This window comes from Betta splendens, chromosome 7 (assembly GCF_900634795.4).
Source record: "Betta splendens chromosome 7, fBetSpl5.4, whole genome shotgun sequence".
Lineage (NCBI taxonomy): Eukaryota > Metazoa > Chordata > Actinopteri > Anabantiformes > Osphronemidae > Betta > Betta splendens.
Window position 1 is genome coordinate 9593813 of NC_040887.2, and position 20013 is coordinate 9613825.

General features: G+C 45.2%; 3 protein-coding genes across 7 annotated transcripts; 2 read left to right on the forward strand and 1 right to left on the reverse strand.

Moving 5' to 3' along the window:
- The first annotated feature begins 2543 nt into the window (after positions 1-2543).
- Positions 2544-6355, forward strand: nr4a1 (nuclear receptor subfamily 4, group A, member 1). Its single transcript, XM_029156957.3, has 7 exons — positions 2544-2703; positions 3356-4145; positions 4245-4374; positions 4460-4623; positions 4714-4916; positions 5016-5194; positions 5373-6355. Exons 2-7 carry the CDS (start codon positions 3366-3368, stop codon positions 5627-5629), a joined length of 1713 nt encoding a protein of 570 aa, XP_029012790.1. The 5' UTR covers positions 2544-2703; positions 3356-3365; the 3' UTR covers positions 5630-6355.
- Positions 6356-9300: 2945 nt separating this feature from the next.
- On the reverse strand, positions 9301-12989 carry zgc:56699 (uncharacterized protein LOC405758 homolog). 5 transcript variants are annotated; one of them, XM_055510522.1, is made up of 7 exons: positions 11788-11821; positions 10605-10709; positions 10422-10525; positions 10030-10156; positions 9864-9947; positions 9693-9750; positions 9301-9606 (listed from the first exon to the last, which is right to left on the reverse strand). In XM_055510522.1, the coding sequence occupies exons 1-7, from the start codon at positions 11804-11806 to the stop codon at positions 9522-9524; spliced, it is 582 nt and encodes a 193-aa protein (XP_055366497.1). In that variant the 5' UTR covers positions 11807-11821; the 3' UTR covers positions 9301-9521. The 5 variants fall into 5 exon arrangements, with proteins under 5 accessions (XP_055366497.1, XP_029012793.1, XP_029012792.1 ...); XM_029156960.3 differs by lacking the exon at positions 11788-11821 and adding an exon at positions 12838-12989 and having other exon boundaries at positions 9302-9606; XM_029156959.3 differs by lacking the exon at positions 11788-11821 and adding an exon at positions 11041-11165 and having other exon boundaries at positions 9302-9606.
- Positions 12990-17326: 4337 nt separating this feature from the next.
- Positions 17327-19480, forward strand: fam43b (family with sequence similarity 43 member B). The gene has a single exon (XM_029156958.3). It carries the CDS (start codon positions 17482-17484, stop codon positions 18469-18471), a length of 990 nt encoding a protein of 329 aa, XP_029012791.1. The 5' UTR covers positions 17327-17481; the 3' UTR covers positions 18472-19480.
- Positions 19481-20013: the final 533 nt, after the last annotated feature.

A 20013-nucleotide genomic window follows, 5' to 3' on the forward strand; every position in this document is an offset into this window, starting at 1 on the left:
ATGCATTTAGGCTGTCAATGTAATTCAAAGTTGAATGGAAAGTTATTTAAACCATGCTTGGATTTGTCCCACCACACAATGGAAACGCAAAGGAAGTAAGGAAAGTTCCTGGGACTTTACGGCTTTTGGTTCCCAGCTGACAGTGGGAACCGTGGGAACTGTGGGACCTGCAGGTCCGTGTCCTACCAGAATTTTTCAGTCTACCACATGGGGGACTCCTGGCTTTAAAGGTCTAACCCACGCATACAAATATCTATAATTCATTTAGTTTGTAGAAGTTTATGTGTAATGAGACTGATTCCATTTCACAATGCGTGTAAAACGGGCAAAAAGTGTCAATATGAAGCCTCCATCTGTGACAAACAGCAGCATGTTTGTAGTTGTAAACGACACATTCGACCGTCATGTTTAAAGGTCATGTGATGGGACACAGTCAACGCAATAATGACATCATCGACCAACACTGCTAATAAAAACATCTATACATTTATAAAAGCTTTGACCCGCGTTCATATATAAGAATAACTTTCGCGCAGTAAAGACCAGGTGCGTGTGCGCAACACACGGATTCCCGCATGGACGCGGCGTGACTTCATATCGTGTTGCAGGCGAACAATGCGCGCTTTGCACAGCTCATAAAGCGGGTCGTGTGACGGCGCGGCGCGGAGAGCGACCCGAGCACGTCCGGACAGGATCGCCTCGTTTAGGAAGTCGCACCAGCTGGGAACAGCACATATTTGGGCGCAGCACACGAAACTGTCAGACACAATATATGCAAATGTGCACACAGGCTGTTAGAACATGAAGCGTAGACGTGTGTGTGAATCACAGTCTCTAATTATATCTTTGAAGCATCCTGTTTCACTACTGTATAAACCAACGCTTGACAAATACAATAAAGATTTTGACTTCAATCTTTGCTTAAGAGCTTCCCTTGATGACTATCCTAAACGCGGAGCTCATTTTTAAGCAGTGGAATCCTCTGAGGCTTGGAAAAAGATGCAAAGCACTGCAGATAACATCGCGGCGGCCTCGTTTACAGCTGTATGCAAACTACCACAGCTGTAACAGAGTTTTTCCGACTGTACCAGACTGATCAGTCAGTGTATCTGATCAAACGCTCTGTGCCGGTGCTCTCCTCTTATCAGTGCGATGACACCGCGAAGAAGCTCTGCGAAGCTGGTGAAATTTGACCACAATCGAACAGAGGCCTCTTTTTCGGCGTATGACACGCTGCAGGATTTCTCCACAGTTACAAACGTCTTGTCGAAGTGAAAAGAAGCATCTGGGGGGGCGGCGTGCGGCGGCGAGGAGAGACCCCGGCCGTGCACACGCGACAAGTATGTGCGTCGCACGCATGGAAACAGGCGCACACGTCTTGCATGTCACGCTGTGACAAACAGGCTCTGCAGCTGTGTGTGTGTGTGTGTGTGTGTGTGTGTGTGTGTGTGTGTGTGTGTGTGTGTGTGTGTGTGTGTGTGGTGTTTCCCCCTTTGCACCAGTTGAGATGCTCTTCCTCTCATATGAGCCCATCACGGGTTCAGTGACGAACCCGTACCCTGAAACTTCACCAAGGTTCATCCAAGGGAGGGAAAGATCTGCTGCAGACGAGATAATTCATGGGGAAGCTCAGCGTAACAACTCTACCTACTGCAGCCAGTAAAAGTACAGGCAACGCGATACCACAAAATCTGAATGCCTGCACCACGTGTCATCTCAGCTGTACTAGTAGGTCTGTGTTCTGCTATGATACGCTGTCGGTGACTGCGGCCTCCCACCACCGTGCAAACGCATGCATGAACTTACTTGACGGTGCACGGTGACCTTTATTTATCCATTTCAAAATAAGAGGGCACACATGATAAAGGTAGCAGCACCTCTAGCGCCCTGGGGCACAAAACTCTGTCATTCCCACAGTAACACAATCTGTTGGACTTATGCTTGCACATACTGCACTGTACACGTCTTGCTTAGACCTTCTGTAAAGAGCTCAAAGTTATTAGTAGTAAAGATCTCAAGTGATTAAAAAACAATTTAAATTTTATATTCTAGCTCAGAGTGTCTCTTTTTTTCAGTTTTGGAAAAAGCATAAAGCGCAAACGCAGCTGCCGTATACCCGTCATGTTTTCTGTGATGCAGGCTGCACGAGGTGAAACGTAAAACCCTTCGTTTTTGCCAGTTTTGTATTACAGACGACAAAACATCTGCGACTTCCGGTTTATGGATTACGAAATCATGTTTTCCATGATCTCAGCAAAATGAATTAAACTATTAGAGTCTAACGAGGAGACGACTCAACGCGGACGCTGCGCACACACAACGCGCCAGCGTGCACCTGTCGAATAAAAACCTTTACTCGCATTAATCTTCATATTTCAGACTGTCTCTCACTCTGTGTGAGCGTGTGTAACACCGACAGCGTTGCGGTTCTGCCATACGCACGTCAACGGAATCCTGTAGTGCGTCATTCAACGGCTATTCTCTAAAGCGCAAGATATGATTGGTTGTTGAGTGGAAATCTCCCCGCCCACCCAAGGCCTTGTATGGAATAATGTGTCGACGTAATGGGTACGCTCGCGCCGGTACATAACCGGTGTGGAGGTGCCGGCGGAGGGACTGCTGCTCAGCTGAGAGACGCGGAGTATGACTGACGGTCGTTTGTGGAGTATTAGCACTTCAAACCTCTCCTAGACAGAGAATCAGGTAAGAAGCTGCCTATTTATTTGGACTTTAAAGAAAGAGAAACTCATTCAGGGACAGGAAGTTGCCTCAAATTTAACGACTTAAAGTTGTATTTGCAAAAAGACCGTTTATTCCGTCTTTTAACTACGGCTGTTAAAATACCGATTAAACACCTTATATTTTAGTGAACTACTTTGAGGAAAGACATATCACATTTCGAACTATTAGTTATATTAGTGTTTAGTGATAATAATTATAATTAGTGACAAATACCTTCGCGTGTTCAAAACTTTATAGTGTGTATAAACGGATTTTGTTTTAGACATTAAAAAAAGCATCAAATCTGCCTGTGCATGATTCTGTAAGTTATAATCTTTACTGTAAAGTTGTCAAACGCGTCCCATCACATAATCACAGACTGACTCCACGGTGTCATATCATCCTGTGGCTGTTTGAATCTGACTGTGAATATTTTTGGGACACTTGCCCCCATGACATAATTGTATCATCAAGACAAAACGAGGTCTTGGGTTCTACGTCCACCAGGAAGGTTTACTCCAGTGTGTAACATGATTTGCTGGTGGGCACCGTTGGCCCCCAGCGTTTTAGCCGGTCACAGGCTGAGGGCCTGAGGACGGCTGCTGACGGCTGCCTTTCGTTGCATCTCCTTCAGCTTTGCGGTCATGACTTGCATCCACCCCCAGCACGGGTCGCAGGCGTACGAGAACAGCCTCGGCGCCTCAGAGCTGCAGGGCGCGGGCTTGATGTCCAGGCTGGCTGTGGACGTGGGCGTCCCGCGGGACCAGCTCTCCGCTGCGTCCCAGCCGAGCGCCGCGAGCGCTCCCTTTGGTGAGTTTGACACGTACTCGTGCCAGTTCGCCGCGACCTCGGCCCTGGTCCCGCCGCCGTCGGCCCACGAGCCTGCCTTGAGGCTGGACGACCTACAGGTTTACAGTTGCTACCCCGGACAGTTCATGCAGGCCTACCCGGACGAGGCCATGTCTCCCTGTGGGTCCGATTACTTCGGCAGTCCTGCGTCGACTTCCTCTCCTTCGACCCCTGGGTTCCAAGGTCAGCACGGGTCCACCTGGGACTCAGCCTTTGGTCCCTACTCTCCCAGTCCAGGATACTGGGCCACTGAGGAGACCCCGGTGCCAAACGCACCCTCTTTCTTCACATTTGGCTCAGCGTCTATGGAGGACATGTCTCACTTAGGGCCACTGCACTCGCAAGAGTCCGAATCCTTCTCCGTGACCCATCGTCACCCGCCTGCGATTAACTACAGCGGCTTGGTGATGGAGCAGGCGTGCCTTCTGGACGGCACCGACCAGCTGGAGGGCAGCTTTTCGTCCAAGCTAAAAAGTCCGGGTGCGAATGACGGCTGCTGTGCTGTGTGCGGAGACAACGCCTCGTGTCAACACTACGGGGTCCGAACCTGTGAAGGATGCAAGGGGTTTTTCAAGGTAATGAAAGCAAACTTTTCTGTCTTCTTCTTCTTTTTCTTCTTCTTCTTCTTAGTAGTTTAAGACAATTTTGAAACATTTCTTCTTGTATTTTTATAGCGTACGGTACAAAAAAACTCAAAGTACGTGTGCCTCGCTAACAAGGACTGTCCAGTCGACAAGAGGCGGCGGAATCGATGCCAGTTCTGCCGGTTCCAGAAATGCTTGGCCGTCGGCATGGTCAGAGAGGGTGAGTCCAGTACCGGTTCGAAGAAGTCAGTGCATCTATCTCATATCATCGCCCGGCGGAAGTAACGTTTTACTCCCCACTCTAGTGGTGAGGACCGACGGCCTGAAAGGACGACGAGGCCGCCTGCCGTCCAAGCCCAAGGTCGTCCCCGATGTGAGGCCCGCGGGTCCTCCCGCCAGCATGATCGCCTCACTTGTGAGAGCTCACATTGGCTCCAACCCTAGCGTTGGGGAACTGGATTATTCCAAAGTAAGAAGCAAAAATCCACAGTGCTGCTCTTGTCACCACAGCCGACGTCAAGCATTCGTCTGAACAAATCTGTTGTTTTTGTTATTTCAGTATGATGACAAGCAGATCGGTGCAAACCAGAAGGAAGAACCCGGGGACATCGTACAGTTTTATGAGCTCCTCACAACCTCCATGGAGGTCATCAGGACGTGGGCGAAGAGCATCCCAGGCTTCACGGAGTTCTGCTCCGAAGACCAGGAACTGCTGCTGGAATCTGCATTTGTTGAGCTCTTCATTCTGCGTCTCGCATATCGGTTTGTGCAGCTTCCTATGAAAGCCTATCACACAACGTGCCTGCGACCTCCCTGAGACACTAACTCACCTTGGAACCTCTTGTCGCCTTCTTTTAAAAGGTCCAGTCCGGAAACAGACACGCTCGTTTTCTGCAACGGAGCCGTGCTTCACAAGATGCAGTGCGTCCGAAGCTTCGGGGACTGGATCAGTTCCATCCTGGAGTTTTCCCAAAGCCTCCACCGCATGAGGCTGGACGTTTCCTCCTTCGCCTGCCTCGCTGCCCTGGTCATCATCGCTGGTAAGAGCTTCCCCTGCAGTCGCTTCAAATCGCAGCCACAGTGACCACATCCAACTGAGACAACAGGCGGCATTAACACAGCTCACAAGTCACGTTCCTTCCATTAGTCATAAAGATTTTAGAAATGCTTGAATCTGACGTCCTCAAGGCTCAACATGTGACACATTCTGTCCCGCAGACCGACACGGTCTCAAAGAACCCAAGCGCGTGGAGGACATGCAGAACCAGCTCATCGCCTGCCTTAAAGACCACATCTCCGGCTGCAGCCTGGACGCGGCGCGGCCCGGTTACCTGTCCAGGGTGCTCGGGATGCTGCCGGACCTCAGAACGCTGTGCACGCAGGGCCTGCAGCGCATCTTTTACCTGAAGCTGGAGAACCTGGCTCCCCCGCCGCCCATTGTGGAGAAAATCTTCATGGACACGCTTCCTTTCTGAGCGTGACGCAACAACATTAACCGGCTCCGAATCGAATGGTCCGGAGCGTGTTCTGGAGAGAAAGCAGAATCGAGCTAAGAACAGCGCAGCTGCCACAACAAAAGACTTTTCAAGCTTTTCAGCTTTCAAGCGGCGAAATTTGTACATTACGTTGAATAATGTTCTCTTCCCTAGTTTGTGTTTTTGGGAATTTTGAATCCAGCCCATGGACCAAAATGTGACTGTTTACATACGAGCTAGTCATGAGTGGAAATGGAAGGTGGAAGATGAATGCACTTTCCAGAATGTTGAGGCAGACGTGTTTTTTGTATTTGTGTTCAAATAATAGAATTAACATCCATTCTGCTTTGGATGGACGTATATTGCACGTATTATATGCAACAAAGCATTATTATAAGATGTGTAGGTCAAGTATTGACCTGTGACATTATATTTCAGGTGCTCCAACGTGTGATATAATTGCAGTTGAAGGTATGTTACACCTCCAGTAATAGTACGCAGTGTATTTCATGTATCATGAACAGACACGGAGCAGCTAATATACTGTGTATCATCTGGTACAGTCTTATGCACTGGTTTGTAAATTCTTCTGAATCTCTATAGAACCTACTGGTGTTTTCACTGCATTGCATTCTGCAGTGTGGGAAATTGTGATTTTTCTTTGGACTTGTTTTTACATAAGATGTATTTTACAGTAGCTTGAGATTAAAAAAATCTGAAACTCTATGTTTTACCTGCTGTTGGTTTATCTACTTTTACCTTCTGTGTTAAAACCATGGGTTTTTTAGATTAGATTAGATTAGACATACTTTATTGATCCCCAATGGAAATTAGGTCCAAATAAAAGTTGGTTATAGTTATTTACAGTATAAAATAATACAAATTTGGTAAACATTCTGAAGTCAACACTTGTTTTCTTCAAGGCTATGTAAGTTCGCTCAATGGCCAATGATGCAATAAAAATTAATGGAAATAATGTTTATATGTTATACTATACCTATACTTATGTTATAGACATCAAGAACTCATGCTAGTTCAAATAAATGCAGTGAAATACTAAAAAACATAAACAATATTACATATTACAGCTGAGACCATTGTAAACAAAGGCAGCAGGTTAAAGGTCTAAAGTTATTGCATTGTGTGGTTTGTACAGTAGAGGAGTGTGCACAGCAACATAAACAGATATTAGTCTTCTCCCTCGTACACATGCGCTGTGTGGCAGCGTGGAGGCCGACCGTCAGCCTGAGTCAGGACTAACGTCTGGCAGCAGAAGGCGCTGCTGAAGTCATGTCCCCGTGCTCACTTCCCTCCCAGTTATGTACTGGTCTCGTTTTAGCAGCAGGTGGAATTCCTGCTGCGGTCTCAAGTGACTCGGCTGCTTTTCACTGTATAGTGACACGGTGTCGGTGCAAGTGTGCATAATGACACGAGTGAACACTGCGCACCAGAAGTGAATGTTACGGAAATAACTGTTATGTGTCCGAGCAATAAAAAATATTTATAGGTTACAGACAAAGCTGAGAGGTAAACTGGAGGTAGTTAAACTAGTTTTACTACATTTTCAGTTAAACTACCTCTTACCTAAATTTCAACCGTTTTTCTTCCTGTTTTTATTTATTTTTTTGCTGTTTTGGTGTAGTCAATTAATACAGACCCTAATTTTGTTTACAACTAGAATACAACCTTCATTGCTATTTTTACCCAGACAGCATGGTTTCCTCTGGGACAGCTTTAGATTTCATTTGGCACTACATGCTGTGCAGTGGACACCCTGCACGACATGTTCCCACAGGAACATGAACATGTGTACCAGATGTCATGGGAATCCATCCAATAATTCTCAGGACATTTCTACTGAAATCAGAATTGATCTATTGAAGATATTGTTTTACATCTAATAGATATGTGAGGCCAGAAACACAGAGTTTCGTCACAGAAAGTGATGACAATCATGTGCTCTGAAAACATTACTCTTATCATCATTTTTGTTACTATTGTTAATACTATAGTTTTTTCCACATTTCAACACTATCATTCATACGATGTAATTTTTTCTACCCCCTACTCTACATCTACATCATTTGCATCTACGCCCTCTGTCGAATAACCAAGGGGAATTTTAATTGCCGACTAAGGCGTTGAGGAGTTGCCGACTGTTCATTCAGTCCACCTAGTATTGAGCCCGATCTGTGCACAGAGTGTGTGTGTGTCTTCTGATCCTTATGTATGATTACCAAACAGCACACTAAATCATGAATGTCCCTGTCAGCAGCTCAGGCTGCAGCTGTAACATGCAGGACTGCATGTACTGTAGGTGTTAGCAGTACATTCAGTGCAGCGGGGCTGTAGTGATCCTGCGCTGCTCCAGTGTCACATGCAACAGAGAACAAACTATGCTTTTAAATATAGAACTAATAAGTTGTAGTTATATGCAGGAAGCAAACACTTGGTCTTGAGTTACAGATTCTGAACTTCACTGTCTGGCGTTGAAATGTAAGTTTGTATTTAAAGACTTGATTATCTTTTATAGTGAGAACTGTGGGATAAAGTGATCAACATCCCTCTAATCTCACTTATGCATGTGATGGTAGACTGATTCAGAAAAGACACTGTCCACTCGCCACGCCTCACCGACAACTTGCTTGGGTGGAGATTAGAGGATCAGAAGCTTCAGATAGAGGCTCTGATGTCTGCGAGAATATGAGAATGTCACATTTATAAAGCCGACTGCGGAGCTACGGTTTCACTTGCAGCTGACAAGCCTGGGATGCACATGTAAGACCTGTTTGCAGAGTGTCCTGCATGACAGTAATGAACTCAGAAAGGTCAGTTTGTTTAAATAAAATTATTCATTTAAAATAAATATTTGGCTGAGACTTACTATTTTACTTCATTTACAGTTTTGGTCCACATGTGTTACTAACATTTTAACACCCATTGCCCTGTGTTTGTAAAATATGCATGCATTGCAGAATATTTCATTTGTTTTCTTTACAACTTAGGTATAGCCTCCATTTCGTTCAATCTCTCAAAACATAGGTTGATACAGGAGGTGATCAACATTGTTTAACTGCAGTTGGGAGGGAAATGAATTTTACTCCGAGTCAGGGTGGACATCACTACAGTTAAAATAGACAGCCATCACATAAAAAAAATAATGTCACGTTATGACAGCGTGCTGGCAGGAAAGGACGTCCTCACACTGGGATTACCCTGAACATCTATAGCTCAAGAGAGCAGATTTTGTCTTTAAGTCCAACATATGACATACATTATGTTTGGTGAGTGTCTGATAATCCAAAAAGAAGTCACTGAACCTCAGGGAAGCCTTTTAAAGTTTCAAAAAGACTGTAGTATCTGTAAAGATATAATTATGTCCTTAGGATTGCTTCTAATAAATAGAAGAGCAGCAGCATCTACTGGTCAATTAGAGCAAACACTGTTCAGGTTAAAAGTCTGATTAGCCACAGAAAGGAAAGCAGTGCTGAGGTTTAAAATAATAAAACGCTATCTATATAGAACCATTTTGAACGCACTTTTAATTTGACACTGACTAAGCAATGTCATTTCTTACAAAACAGGTAGAAAGAATTATATATATATATATATATATATATATATACATATATACATACATACATATATATACATATATATATATATATATATATATACATACATATATATATACATATACACACACAAACAAACAGCAATCGCAATAACTATCTAATTATAGAAATGTGCCAAGTCAGTTAACAAGACTTCAAAAAAGTTAAACAGGACTTCACAATTGAGCAAAGTTCAATTAAAAAAATGTCTAAATGCACTAGAAAAACCAAAACCTACATTATGGACTTATATAATTTGTGCCTATGTACACGAAGCACTAATTACGGTTCTGGTCCAAAGCACACCATGGGAGGGTATTGGGTGCTCGAATACCAAGATCGTTGACCGGCCTCGTGTCCAGTCTGTAAAGAGAACAGTCATGATGACAGTCAGTCGTGATGATCAAAGAACAGCAAACATGTAGCAGTCAAGCATTACAAACACCTACTCTTGAGTCAAAGTGGTGCTGGTACCCCACACAAATGGAGCAGCATACTCATCAACTTCTGCAAAACACAAATGCAGTTAATTTTACACAAATGCCTACATTCTGGAAGGGACAAAAACAAACAAACAAACAACACTAATGTTCACTAAACAATACACCAGTAAGACTTACCGTTGTCCCAGTTCTCAGTCGTGTGTGGGTTAACCCAAGTACTGCAGGTCACAGGCCACTTAGAACGTCTATTTGAGGATTCATCTGTAAGTGGCACAGCTTAAAATGAAAATCAGAAGCAATGATCTCCGAAAGGTAGGGGGAGACAATCTAATGACAACCTCACCATCCTGAGGGTCCAAAGAGATCCTGTCCTCACAGGCCTCAATGTGGCGCGCCAGCTCATGCTTGTGGACCAGGTGGCGAGCATTGAAAGGGCAGGTTTTCAGTTCCTTGGCAAGCTGTGGATGATTCTACATGCGAGACATACAGACAAGTGTTATTACGACAATAAAATCAATACCAGATTCAGACCTGCCAACCAGAAATGTGCTGTTCCTAGAAAGAGAAACATATGCAATACGCTATTCATATGATCTGTATGTTTATATCAAGCCCCCCATTACAATTAAATGTTTTGCATAAAAAGATCACAAGACACACTGGTCTAAAGGCAAACTTCAACGCTGTTCCGGTGGATGACATCGTTCCAGATGTTCCTGCTCTGCTTTGACTCACCTTCCTGCACTTTATAATGTGGTAGGGGAAGCGGCAGGACCGGATCTGGTGGTTCTTGTCATAGGGGCACTGCAGGAGTTTCTCCGGGTCACAGTTTCCCTTATCTTTAAAAAAAAAAAAATTAACAAACTTAAAACTTCATTATTTTCACTGAAGTTTGGAGGATATTAAGTTTACTGTTACCATGTTCCTCTGCCACGGTCGCCCTTTCAGACGTAGACGTCCCGCACGGGCCGCAGGCGCTTCCAAATCTAATGGTGGTCGCCATCATAAAGGTCAACTGGTCACCTGAGGAGCCCGGAAGTGACATGAAACGCAAGAAACACAACTTAGGAGAGAAAAAAACTGATTACAGGCAACATTACAGTATCCAGAAGTTGTGAACAATAACCGCCAGTCAAAGCATTGATGTGTGAAGGACTATGCAACAACAAATCCATTAAATGACCAGTTCTACCCCAAAACACGCGGCTGAGGCTGCTTTAGCTAGCAGAGATGCTGCCGGCTACATGAACAATCATTTAAATAAAAAAAAAACAACGCACGACGAAAGTCCGTTATATATTGACCGTCTATATACGTTCAACAAGTGACTTTAAAAAAAAACAAAAACCGCCACCTTTGTGTGTTGGTCGATGTCAGTACTAAACTCAAGTAATTACTTGGCGGTGCTTCCCCTCAGCCTTTAAATCCTGAGACACGCGACTTCCGGTTTTATTTTATTTTTTTCTGAATTTAGAAGAAAAAAGATTTGAACGACAATCATGAAACTGAATAAAAGCTCACAAATTGGAAAAAATAGTTCATTATAAAACAAAACTGAGAGGGAAAAATTTTATTTCAGGCCTATTTGTGGTTACAATAAAAGCACACGCAAAACAACTGTAGTCGAGTCAAAAGGTTTTGAATTGAATTTTTTTTATGATAATTTTTTTTGTTTGTTCTTCAACCAGTAAAATGTGTATAGTCACATCTGTCTGTCTGTCTGTCTGTCTGTCTGTCTGTCTGTCTGTCTGTCTAAAAGTAATTTACTTTAAATTATATTTTGATAGCAATAGTGAAAAAAAACTCCAGCATGCACTGAAGATGCAGATGAAAAAGAAACATTCTTATTACTAAACACCCCAAACTAATGTCGCGGCGTTTCAGCTCCAACACCACTGATTTAATTTTGGCCACATGGAGGCAGAATAACCTCACAACGCCATCATCAGCTTTTACTACAGTACAAGTAAAGGAATAAATGTAAACACCCAGTGATTTGATCTAATTGGTGGATTACAGTGTCTTCATCAGATCATCTTGATCAGTTTCATCTTTTTGACCTTTGGCACAGTTAAAATTAGAATTAGAATAGCTTGTCTACCTAACACATTTGAGACCATTTGTTGTGATGGTGTTGGGAAAATATTAATGTGTCAGTGGTGCTGGTGAAGCTACTGTGTATTTTCCCCAGAGCGTCTTTAATGAATGACTATTCACGTCCTGTCTGACAGTCTCTGGCCTCTTCGTCCTGCATACAGAACATGACATTGTAAATATAGCACCTGTCCCACAGCTAATAAAGACACACTGTAAAATGGGTGTTGCATGGGTGGGGCCCTTGGTTTGATTTATAGTATATAGCCACAATAAATAGTTCTTTGAATACATATTAGGTATTTTTGAAGCTTTCAAATAAAATAATATTTATGTATTTGTGTGACTGTGCTGCTACAATTTACAGCTTTGTTGCTTTTCACACTAAGAAATGTTTTCATGGCTTGAGTTTTTTTGCATCCAGCCTATCCCATCCTGTCCTATGCTCTCTACAGTATATGCTACTGTAACGCTTCTGCCCAGCAAGTCTCCAGATACAGTATCTGCAGTAGCTGTCGTACTAAATTAAGGGTGTGGAGACCAGACTTGAGGGCAGAGGCTCAGACCCTGTGTCGCATACAGTAAATTACAGGTTCTAAGAGCGCAGAGACCAGTTCGGGTACAGAGGCTAGACTTCAGCACGGAAAGTATAAGGAAACTGCTCTAAATGTTTTAATGAAAACAATGAAAAAGAAGTTTGAACTTTACATGTAGATGACAATGAAAATGTAGGACAATTGGTACAACTGCACAAAATAATGTAGTGGATTTAAATGTAAAAAATAATATTAATGCAGAAACATTAATATTCCTGAACTACACTATAATTAATTTAGTTAAACACTAGATATCAATTTAACAAAATACTACTTATTACTTCTTACACACAGGTAAATGAACATTAATACCTATGAGTCTGATTTGGGCAAGAGAAAAGAGCATTCGTTATTAACCTCTAAATAAAAGTAAAGTTACTATTGAATATTGAAGGCTCCTTTCAGGGCTTTGAGGAAACACCAGTGTTCTCAGTGAAATCAAGAGAGAAATTTCATCTTGCCTGTTTTGAAGCAGTAGAAAGATTTTAGCGTCCGTTGGTACCGATTCCGATGAAGCAAGAAGTTCTTCCGGATCCAGGAGCCGTCACTTCTGTATCCAGTTCGTCGTCCTGGCAACTGGATAGTTCGGTCCGAGCAGGGTTCTAGCTATTTAGGCCTGGGTCACGTGACACGGTAGGTTTCACGTTTCAAATTGAGATAATTCAACTAAGACGGTTATTAAAAATAATGATTGTTGAATAAAAATCTCAGCCTTGTTGGATCGCTTGAAATTACTTTCTTAAACAAAAATCATTGTTTAAAAATATGTTACATAAAAGAAGAACAAAAGATAAAGAAAATTGACGCGTAGTTCAGAGGAAGATGGAATTCGACTAAACAAAGACTAAATACCTCGGGGCGTCACTGAACTAAAGAGGGGGAGGATGTGTTCAGCCAGTGGCTGGAACCTGAGGAGGAAGTTCTGCCTCCTGCCTATTTTAAAACTATCCTGTTTAAAATAATCTTTTCAGCAAGCTCAGGCTTTCATCATACCATAACATAATACATACGTTTGTAATGATTATTCTGACACCAACGGGTCCAATCCTGTCTGTGGTATTTTCCTTGAACATCTGTGAGTTAGTGAATAAATATCGCACACAATCCAAAGTCACATCAAATGAAAGCGTATTGTCCACTGATCACAATGGTGTCAGTTTCACGACACCTGAAGGTTCCGCTGTGTCCAATTCAGAACTTCGGGTCCAACTGAAAACTTCCCTTTCTGTAGTGAGTCCACATTCCAAGTTTTACGACTGTTGTCTTTTGGTGCTTGGTGGAGCCTTGGTAAGAATTATGGAGACAGACTCTGGGTCTGGTTACTGATAGATGGAGTAGGATTCTGGTACTGAAAGGTAGCGTAACACTAAAGGTTTCCATGGTCTTTTGATGTTGCACTTATAGTTCTGGAACCACTCGTGTGTTGTTTTTGTTAAACTCCCAGTTCTGTGGTAGGAGGAAGCTTCCCTGCTTTCCTTATCTTGGGGGATGGTTTGTGTCTCACCAGAAAACAATGTTTTAATACAAGAGTTAACATCATACTCCAGTGTTATTATGATGAAATCTCTCTACATGCTGGTGAAATTGATAGTATGATGATATTTTACATGTTGATATAAATACACTACTTTATATATTTTTTACAGCTTTTAAATGCAACACACTCTCACGCCACTAAGTGTTGTCCTTCAGACCCACTGTTCACAGATTTTCTTTGCAACTCAACTCGTTTATTGTTTTTCTCAACAGTTACAACTCTTCCTACAAACTAACTCTCACACCTCTTTAGAGCTGAAACAGACAAGGAAGAAACTGTTGTGTCAGATCATTAGGCGCTGAGTAATGTTCCTCCAAGTCAAGGGGATATAATTAGGAGAAAGTGTTGCTTCCCTGCGCTCAGAAGTGGGCGACTGATGCTCAATTAAAGTGCACAGTTGTGACATATTAAGGGGTGTGAAATCCTCTGTAATGAGAACACAACATACCAAATAATTTCATTGCCTTCAGTGGCCAGAATTAAGTCACGTGACTAAGTCCACCAACAAATACTGTGTTAACTTTAATCACAAGGACATACTAGTATCACGGGAAGAAGTGGTTGGTGGTGACTTAGCATCCAATGACAGATGAACAGGTCGTTACAGTATTTTAGTTCATTTCATCAGTTGCGTAGTGAAGTCAGTTATTCTGGAGCAAACACAAGGACAGAGTGGGGAGGAACAAACTCCTTTTGACGGGAACACGCTCCTCCAACAGGAGCAGACCATGAGCGGTCAATCGTCATGACCGCTTACGATGAAGGAAGAGAGATAAGAAGAATAAAACTTTAAGACTGTTACACAAGCCACATAGAGGTACAAGAAGTACTTCACCAACTACCCAGTGAAGAAGTGGCTTCACAAGGTTATTTCTTGTAATAAACACAGAGAGATTGTTCTCTGTGCTGAGAAACATTCCTCTGCGTCCATTGCTCAGAACAATCTCACAGACACAATATAAGTCATCACGGGGGCAGGACGAGAGGACAGGATGCACAACAGGCCGAGGCATTTCCTAATTTCATTGAGCAATCATCTCATACAACATGATACCTCAGATGGCAGATAAGTCAATACTTGAGCACATCCACCCATTTCTGTGAAAGGCGGAGCGTGATGGATTTGTTTCAATTTGCCGTAGCGTATCAGGGCCTAAGTTAATTTCGCCAGCGTGGTTAGAGATGAGCTATCTGAGGTGATTTATGGGCCATACATGAAAGGCCTCTCAATCAGGCTGTCGTTGGAGACGCTGGAAGATTCTGGCTCGTCTCGCATCAGATCACGGCTCCACCGCGAATGTCTCTTTATCGTTTCTCTGGAGCGGCTGCTCAGGCAAGCCCTTATTCAAAGTCTTTTCAGTCACCGAGAATGCCGTGAAAAGCCAGAAAAGCAGATAACAATAGAATGGAAAGAATTCTAAAATAATCGGAGTGGATTGTGTATTTTCTTTTCATTTTGTACTGTATGAAAGCAATTGAGCGGAAAGAAGTAGGAGTAGCAGGAAGACTTTTCGGTTGCCACAGTAACCTCTCAGCAGAGCAGCATCCAGCAGCCTCATGACAATGTGACCCGCGCAGCCTGGCACAGCTTAGTGTCAGACACAGACGATGCTTAATTTGATTCATCTGCCGCAGAATCCACGGAAAGAGCAGCCAGCTTTTATCTGCGGCCCTCGTGAAGTGTCAGCCAAGCGCACAACAGTTTGGACACCAGGATAATAAGAGGACAGATGTTGCTTGAACTGCGGCGTCACAACATATGAAGCTCATCCTGACAAACACGATGCCCGTCTACGTGGTTTTCATTACAGTTTATTGCAATATCCGCAGCGAAGGCACGGCTGTTTATTATTTTTATTCTTTAGGCCAGTCAGCTCTGGCCTTTTCTATTAAATGGTAAACGTAATTAAAGCCAAGGCCAGATAATTATGGAGCGATGGCTTTCGCGTGTGCCGATGCGTGACTAACATCTAAGGTGCGCGGATGAAAAAAATGAACCCAATTATAGCATCGAGAGACTTAAGAGCCGGCTCATCATTAAAATAGTTGAGACTGCGATGGGAACATTTGGGAGCCGTGTGTCAGGCTGACCCTCCTTTCTCATGGAAGCAGCAGCAGCGGCAGCAGCACGGGCGCCGTCTCCTCCCTCCAACACGGAGCGACGACAGAATTCGCCTCAGGTTGAGGCTCGCAGGCATTCAGAGCATGCTCGTCCGCAGCAGCGCTTGCTAATAATTTATTTGCGAGCTTGTAAGGACTGTGTGGTCGACAGGCCTGATAGCAGCAGCTGCCCACAAGCAGCGCTGCCATAAACAAGGCTTTGTGCGCGAGAGAGGGGGCGAGACTGCGCTGGTCAACACACACCGTGGTCTAGAATGCACTAATATTAAGTACAGGTAGCTGATCCAGTCAGTCCCACAGTGTTGGGATCATTTTGATCATCGAGGATCTGTGATGTTAAAGGCTGGAATCTGTGATCTGTCCCAGCGTGGGCGCCACTGAGCAGCGTTTAGAGGGGCTGCTGTGTTTTGATCCTCTCATAAATCAACCCCGAGCACCTCTCCACGCGTATACATTTCATTCAGCGCTTTACTGCAAGAAAACAACAACAACACTCAGGCACGATTGGAAATTCATATTCTTTTGGGCTTCATCTGAGGAGGAGACACGCTCCTGGTGATGAGCCGGACGGCACAGAATATAAATTACAGCAAAATACATAATTTATGTTTCGTTATTGTCGTCTTTGAACGCGATAAACAAGAACCTGCTCTTACTTCGAGCTGTCCTTAAATTATTCATAAAGTCCAAACAAAAAGTATCATAGTTTCATTATGGTGTGTCAGGTAATTAGTGTTCTGCATTTTGTGTTTTTCACACGAAATTGTGTGGATTTTAAAAAAGCATTTTTATTTATTAAGTTTACATTAAGCTTTACATGAAGCCTCTCAAAACATTTGAGCCTAATACTAGAGTTGCAAAACTCTTTTATGCTGATGCTGATACAGCAGGATACAGGATCCGTACACAGACAGTAAAGAAGAAAAATAAAAAAACACTGGACTCCTCTGACTTTGGACCAGAAGAAGTCACATGTGTCCCCTAGGAGAGAGTGACTGGGCAATGCACCTCCTCAGGTTTACAAGAAACATAAATACATCGATACCTCAGCGCAACGCTGGATAAATAATGATCTGGTCCGATGCCATTTGGAAGCAAAACAACGCGGCGGGGAGGGGAGGGGGGCGAGTGCTCCTGAGTGCCGGGCTGAGACTTCTGCACTGATCAGCGCTGCGTGATGCAGACAACACAGGCAAAAGAGGAGGCGGAGGAGAGGAAGGAGGAGCGAGCGGCAGGAGGAGGGAGGTGGGGAGGGGGGGGGGGGGGGGGGGGGTGCGCGCTGAGTCTGGTTGAGCCTCGCTGCTCTCAGTCTCCGCTCAGTGCTTCGCAAAGCAGCTTCTCTTCGCTGTTCCCTCCCTCCGACTTTCCCGATCCGTCGGACTGAGCCGCCGGGAGCCGGCGCGGCCGCGTCCGAGGGGCTCGCTCGCCCCCAACCTCCTCTCGCGCCATGCTGCCCTGGAGGCGAAGTAAGTTTGTGCTGGTGGAGGATGAAGCCAAGAGCAAAGCCAAGAGCCTGGGGACCGGGCTGACCTACCACTCCATCCTCTCCTCGCTGCTGCGCTCCTGCCCCGACCTGCTGCCCGACTGCCCGTTCGACTGGGTGGGCAGCATCTTCCACACCAAGAGGCAAAAGGTGCAGCTGAACAAGGAGGACCCCGTGTACAGCGTGCGCTACCTGGGGAGCGTGGTCACCATCACGGCCAAGGGCGACGGCTGCACCCAGGAGGCGGTGGCCAAAATCTGGGCGAGGAGCAACTACGGGGACCAGAGCGTGAAGATGCGGCTGACGGTGGGGCCGCAGGGCATCCGCATGAGCGCCGACAAGTCCGGCAAGAAGAAGCCCGTGCACCTGTACTCGCTGAACCGGATCACCTACTGCGCCGCCGACCCGTGCCGGCCCAAGATCCTGGCCTGGGTCTACAGGCACCAGGTCAAGAACATGGCGGTGGTGCTCCGGTGCCACGCCGTGCTGGTCACCAAGTCGGAGAAGGCGCAGGCCATCGCCCACAGCCTGCACCAGAACGCCAGCTCCGCCTTCAGCGAGTTCAAGCGGCTGAAGCGCCAGAGCGACTTCCGGCACTGCCAGCAGCAGCTGCTGGGCGAGGACGCCGTGCCGCTCATGCCGCTGAGGCGGCTGCTCAACGGCCAGTGCCACTACCGGCCGCCGGCCGACAACCCGGGGAGCGCCGCTCGCCTCTGCTCCATCACGGAGGAGGAGGAGGAGGCGGAGGAGGAGGAGGAGGGGGTGACACGGGGGCCAGAGAGGGCGGGAGAGGAGCAGCGGGAGAAGCAGAAGGTCTTCACCACCAACACCGACCCCACTCAGCTGCTGTCGGAGCTGGACATTGGGGACATTGCCCGACTGGAGCAGTGCCAGATCAACTTCGTCGGCGACGGCAACAACAACACGTTCACGTTCATAACTTCCCTGGTGTGACCGCGACGGGGCTGTGAAGAACTGAACTCTGCAACACATTCCTCACCCCTCCCGGCCCCCGTGCACCCGATGTGAAGTGTTTACCAGAAACCCCTCCTCCTACCGGGGGGAGGGGGGGCGACAGCCGAGCAGTGGGCCGGCGGCGCCGCGGGACCCGCTCCGAGCCCGGCGGGACCTCTGCTCAGACCGTAGCAGGTCGGCCAGCGATGCACAAGACCAGAACCATAGCACAATGACGAACGGGGACAGTGTGTTCTGTGTGCCAGTGTGTGACTGTGTGTCACGCGTTGATCCTGGCAGGATGAGCACATTAGTCCTCTAGCTCTTAATATTGTGAGTATAACTGACGCGGCGTTGACAGCAGGTACATTTTTCCAATAGATTTGTAATATTTTTTCATTGGGGTTTCTCTGTAAATGTGTTTCAATTTTGTAATATGACAATCTTTCCTGATGTTGTTCTCAGTCTGACCTTTCTCATAATGGCAGGACTTTAATAAGGTTTTACTAATGATCACGGCCGACTAATGAATAAGGCGATGATTTAGGAAGCAAGCCATTGAGCGGACATGTTTATTGCTGCCATTTGTTACAATCCTTATCATTTATGCATGACGTGTCAGCCGTAACCTTTCTAGCTCAGCTTTGGTCACGTGACGTCCTTGATCCTACGGCGTTTTCAAAATCAACACTGTGATAAATGTGCTTGACTCATGGATGTTCACGCGGCGGCGTCTGCTTTGTGTGATGGGTTTTTAAAGACTGCATCAGCCGTGGTGTCGTCCCGTTCACCGTCGCTGTGTTTGTGTTAGGCCCGTTTTGATAAGATGCTTTTTTCCACGCGAACCCTTGTAAAAATGACCCCAGACGGACCCACACTTTGACAGATATTCCTGTTGATAATGTCTGTACGACTTGTTTCAAAATGCATTGTGATTATTATGAGATGAAGCTATTTATTTTCCAAGTATGATGAATAAAAATGACCCTCGCTAGGGTTTCCTCCTTCAGTCTCAGAGGACGGGTATTTCTAGATGCTATCAAAGAGATTATTCAAATGAATCCAGCAGCTCTGTTTCTTCCCTATTTGCATGTTTGTGATGTGAAAATGTGTCTAACCTCTCGTTAAAGTCAATACAGATAAAAAAAAAAACCTCACACGATCTGCTTCCTGATCTGGAATGTGAAATATTAGTCCGCCGTCCTGCCACGAGGTGAAGTTGGATCCGTTCCCACCGAGCTTGTCCTGAAGTCCTGGCCCTTTACTCTGAGGGGAGCTATTAATCAGGGGATTGGATTATTCAGGAAATGAGCGTAAAGCGGTCGGCTCCGCAGGACGGCTTTCAGGCACCGACAGAACACAATGATCCAAAACAGGGGAAAAAAAGTTGAGCCATCTGTCAACCACCTTAGCGTTAGCATTAGCGTTAGCGTTAGCGCACGGCCGCACGGGGACGAGCAATAAAACATTCACTGACTTTACGACACACGGGGCGACAAAATGAAAAGAAACACTTATACATATTATAGACAAGATGGCGCA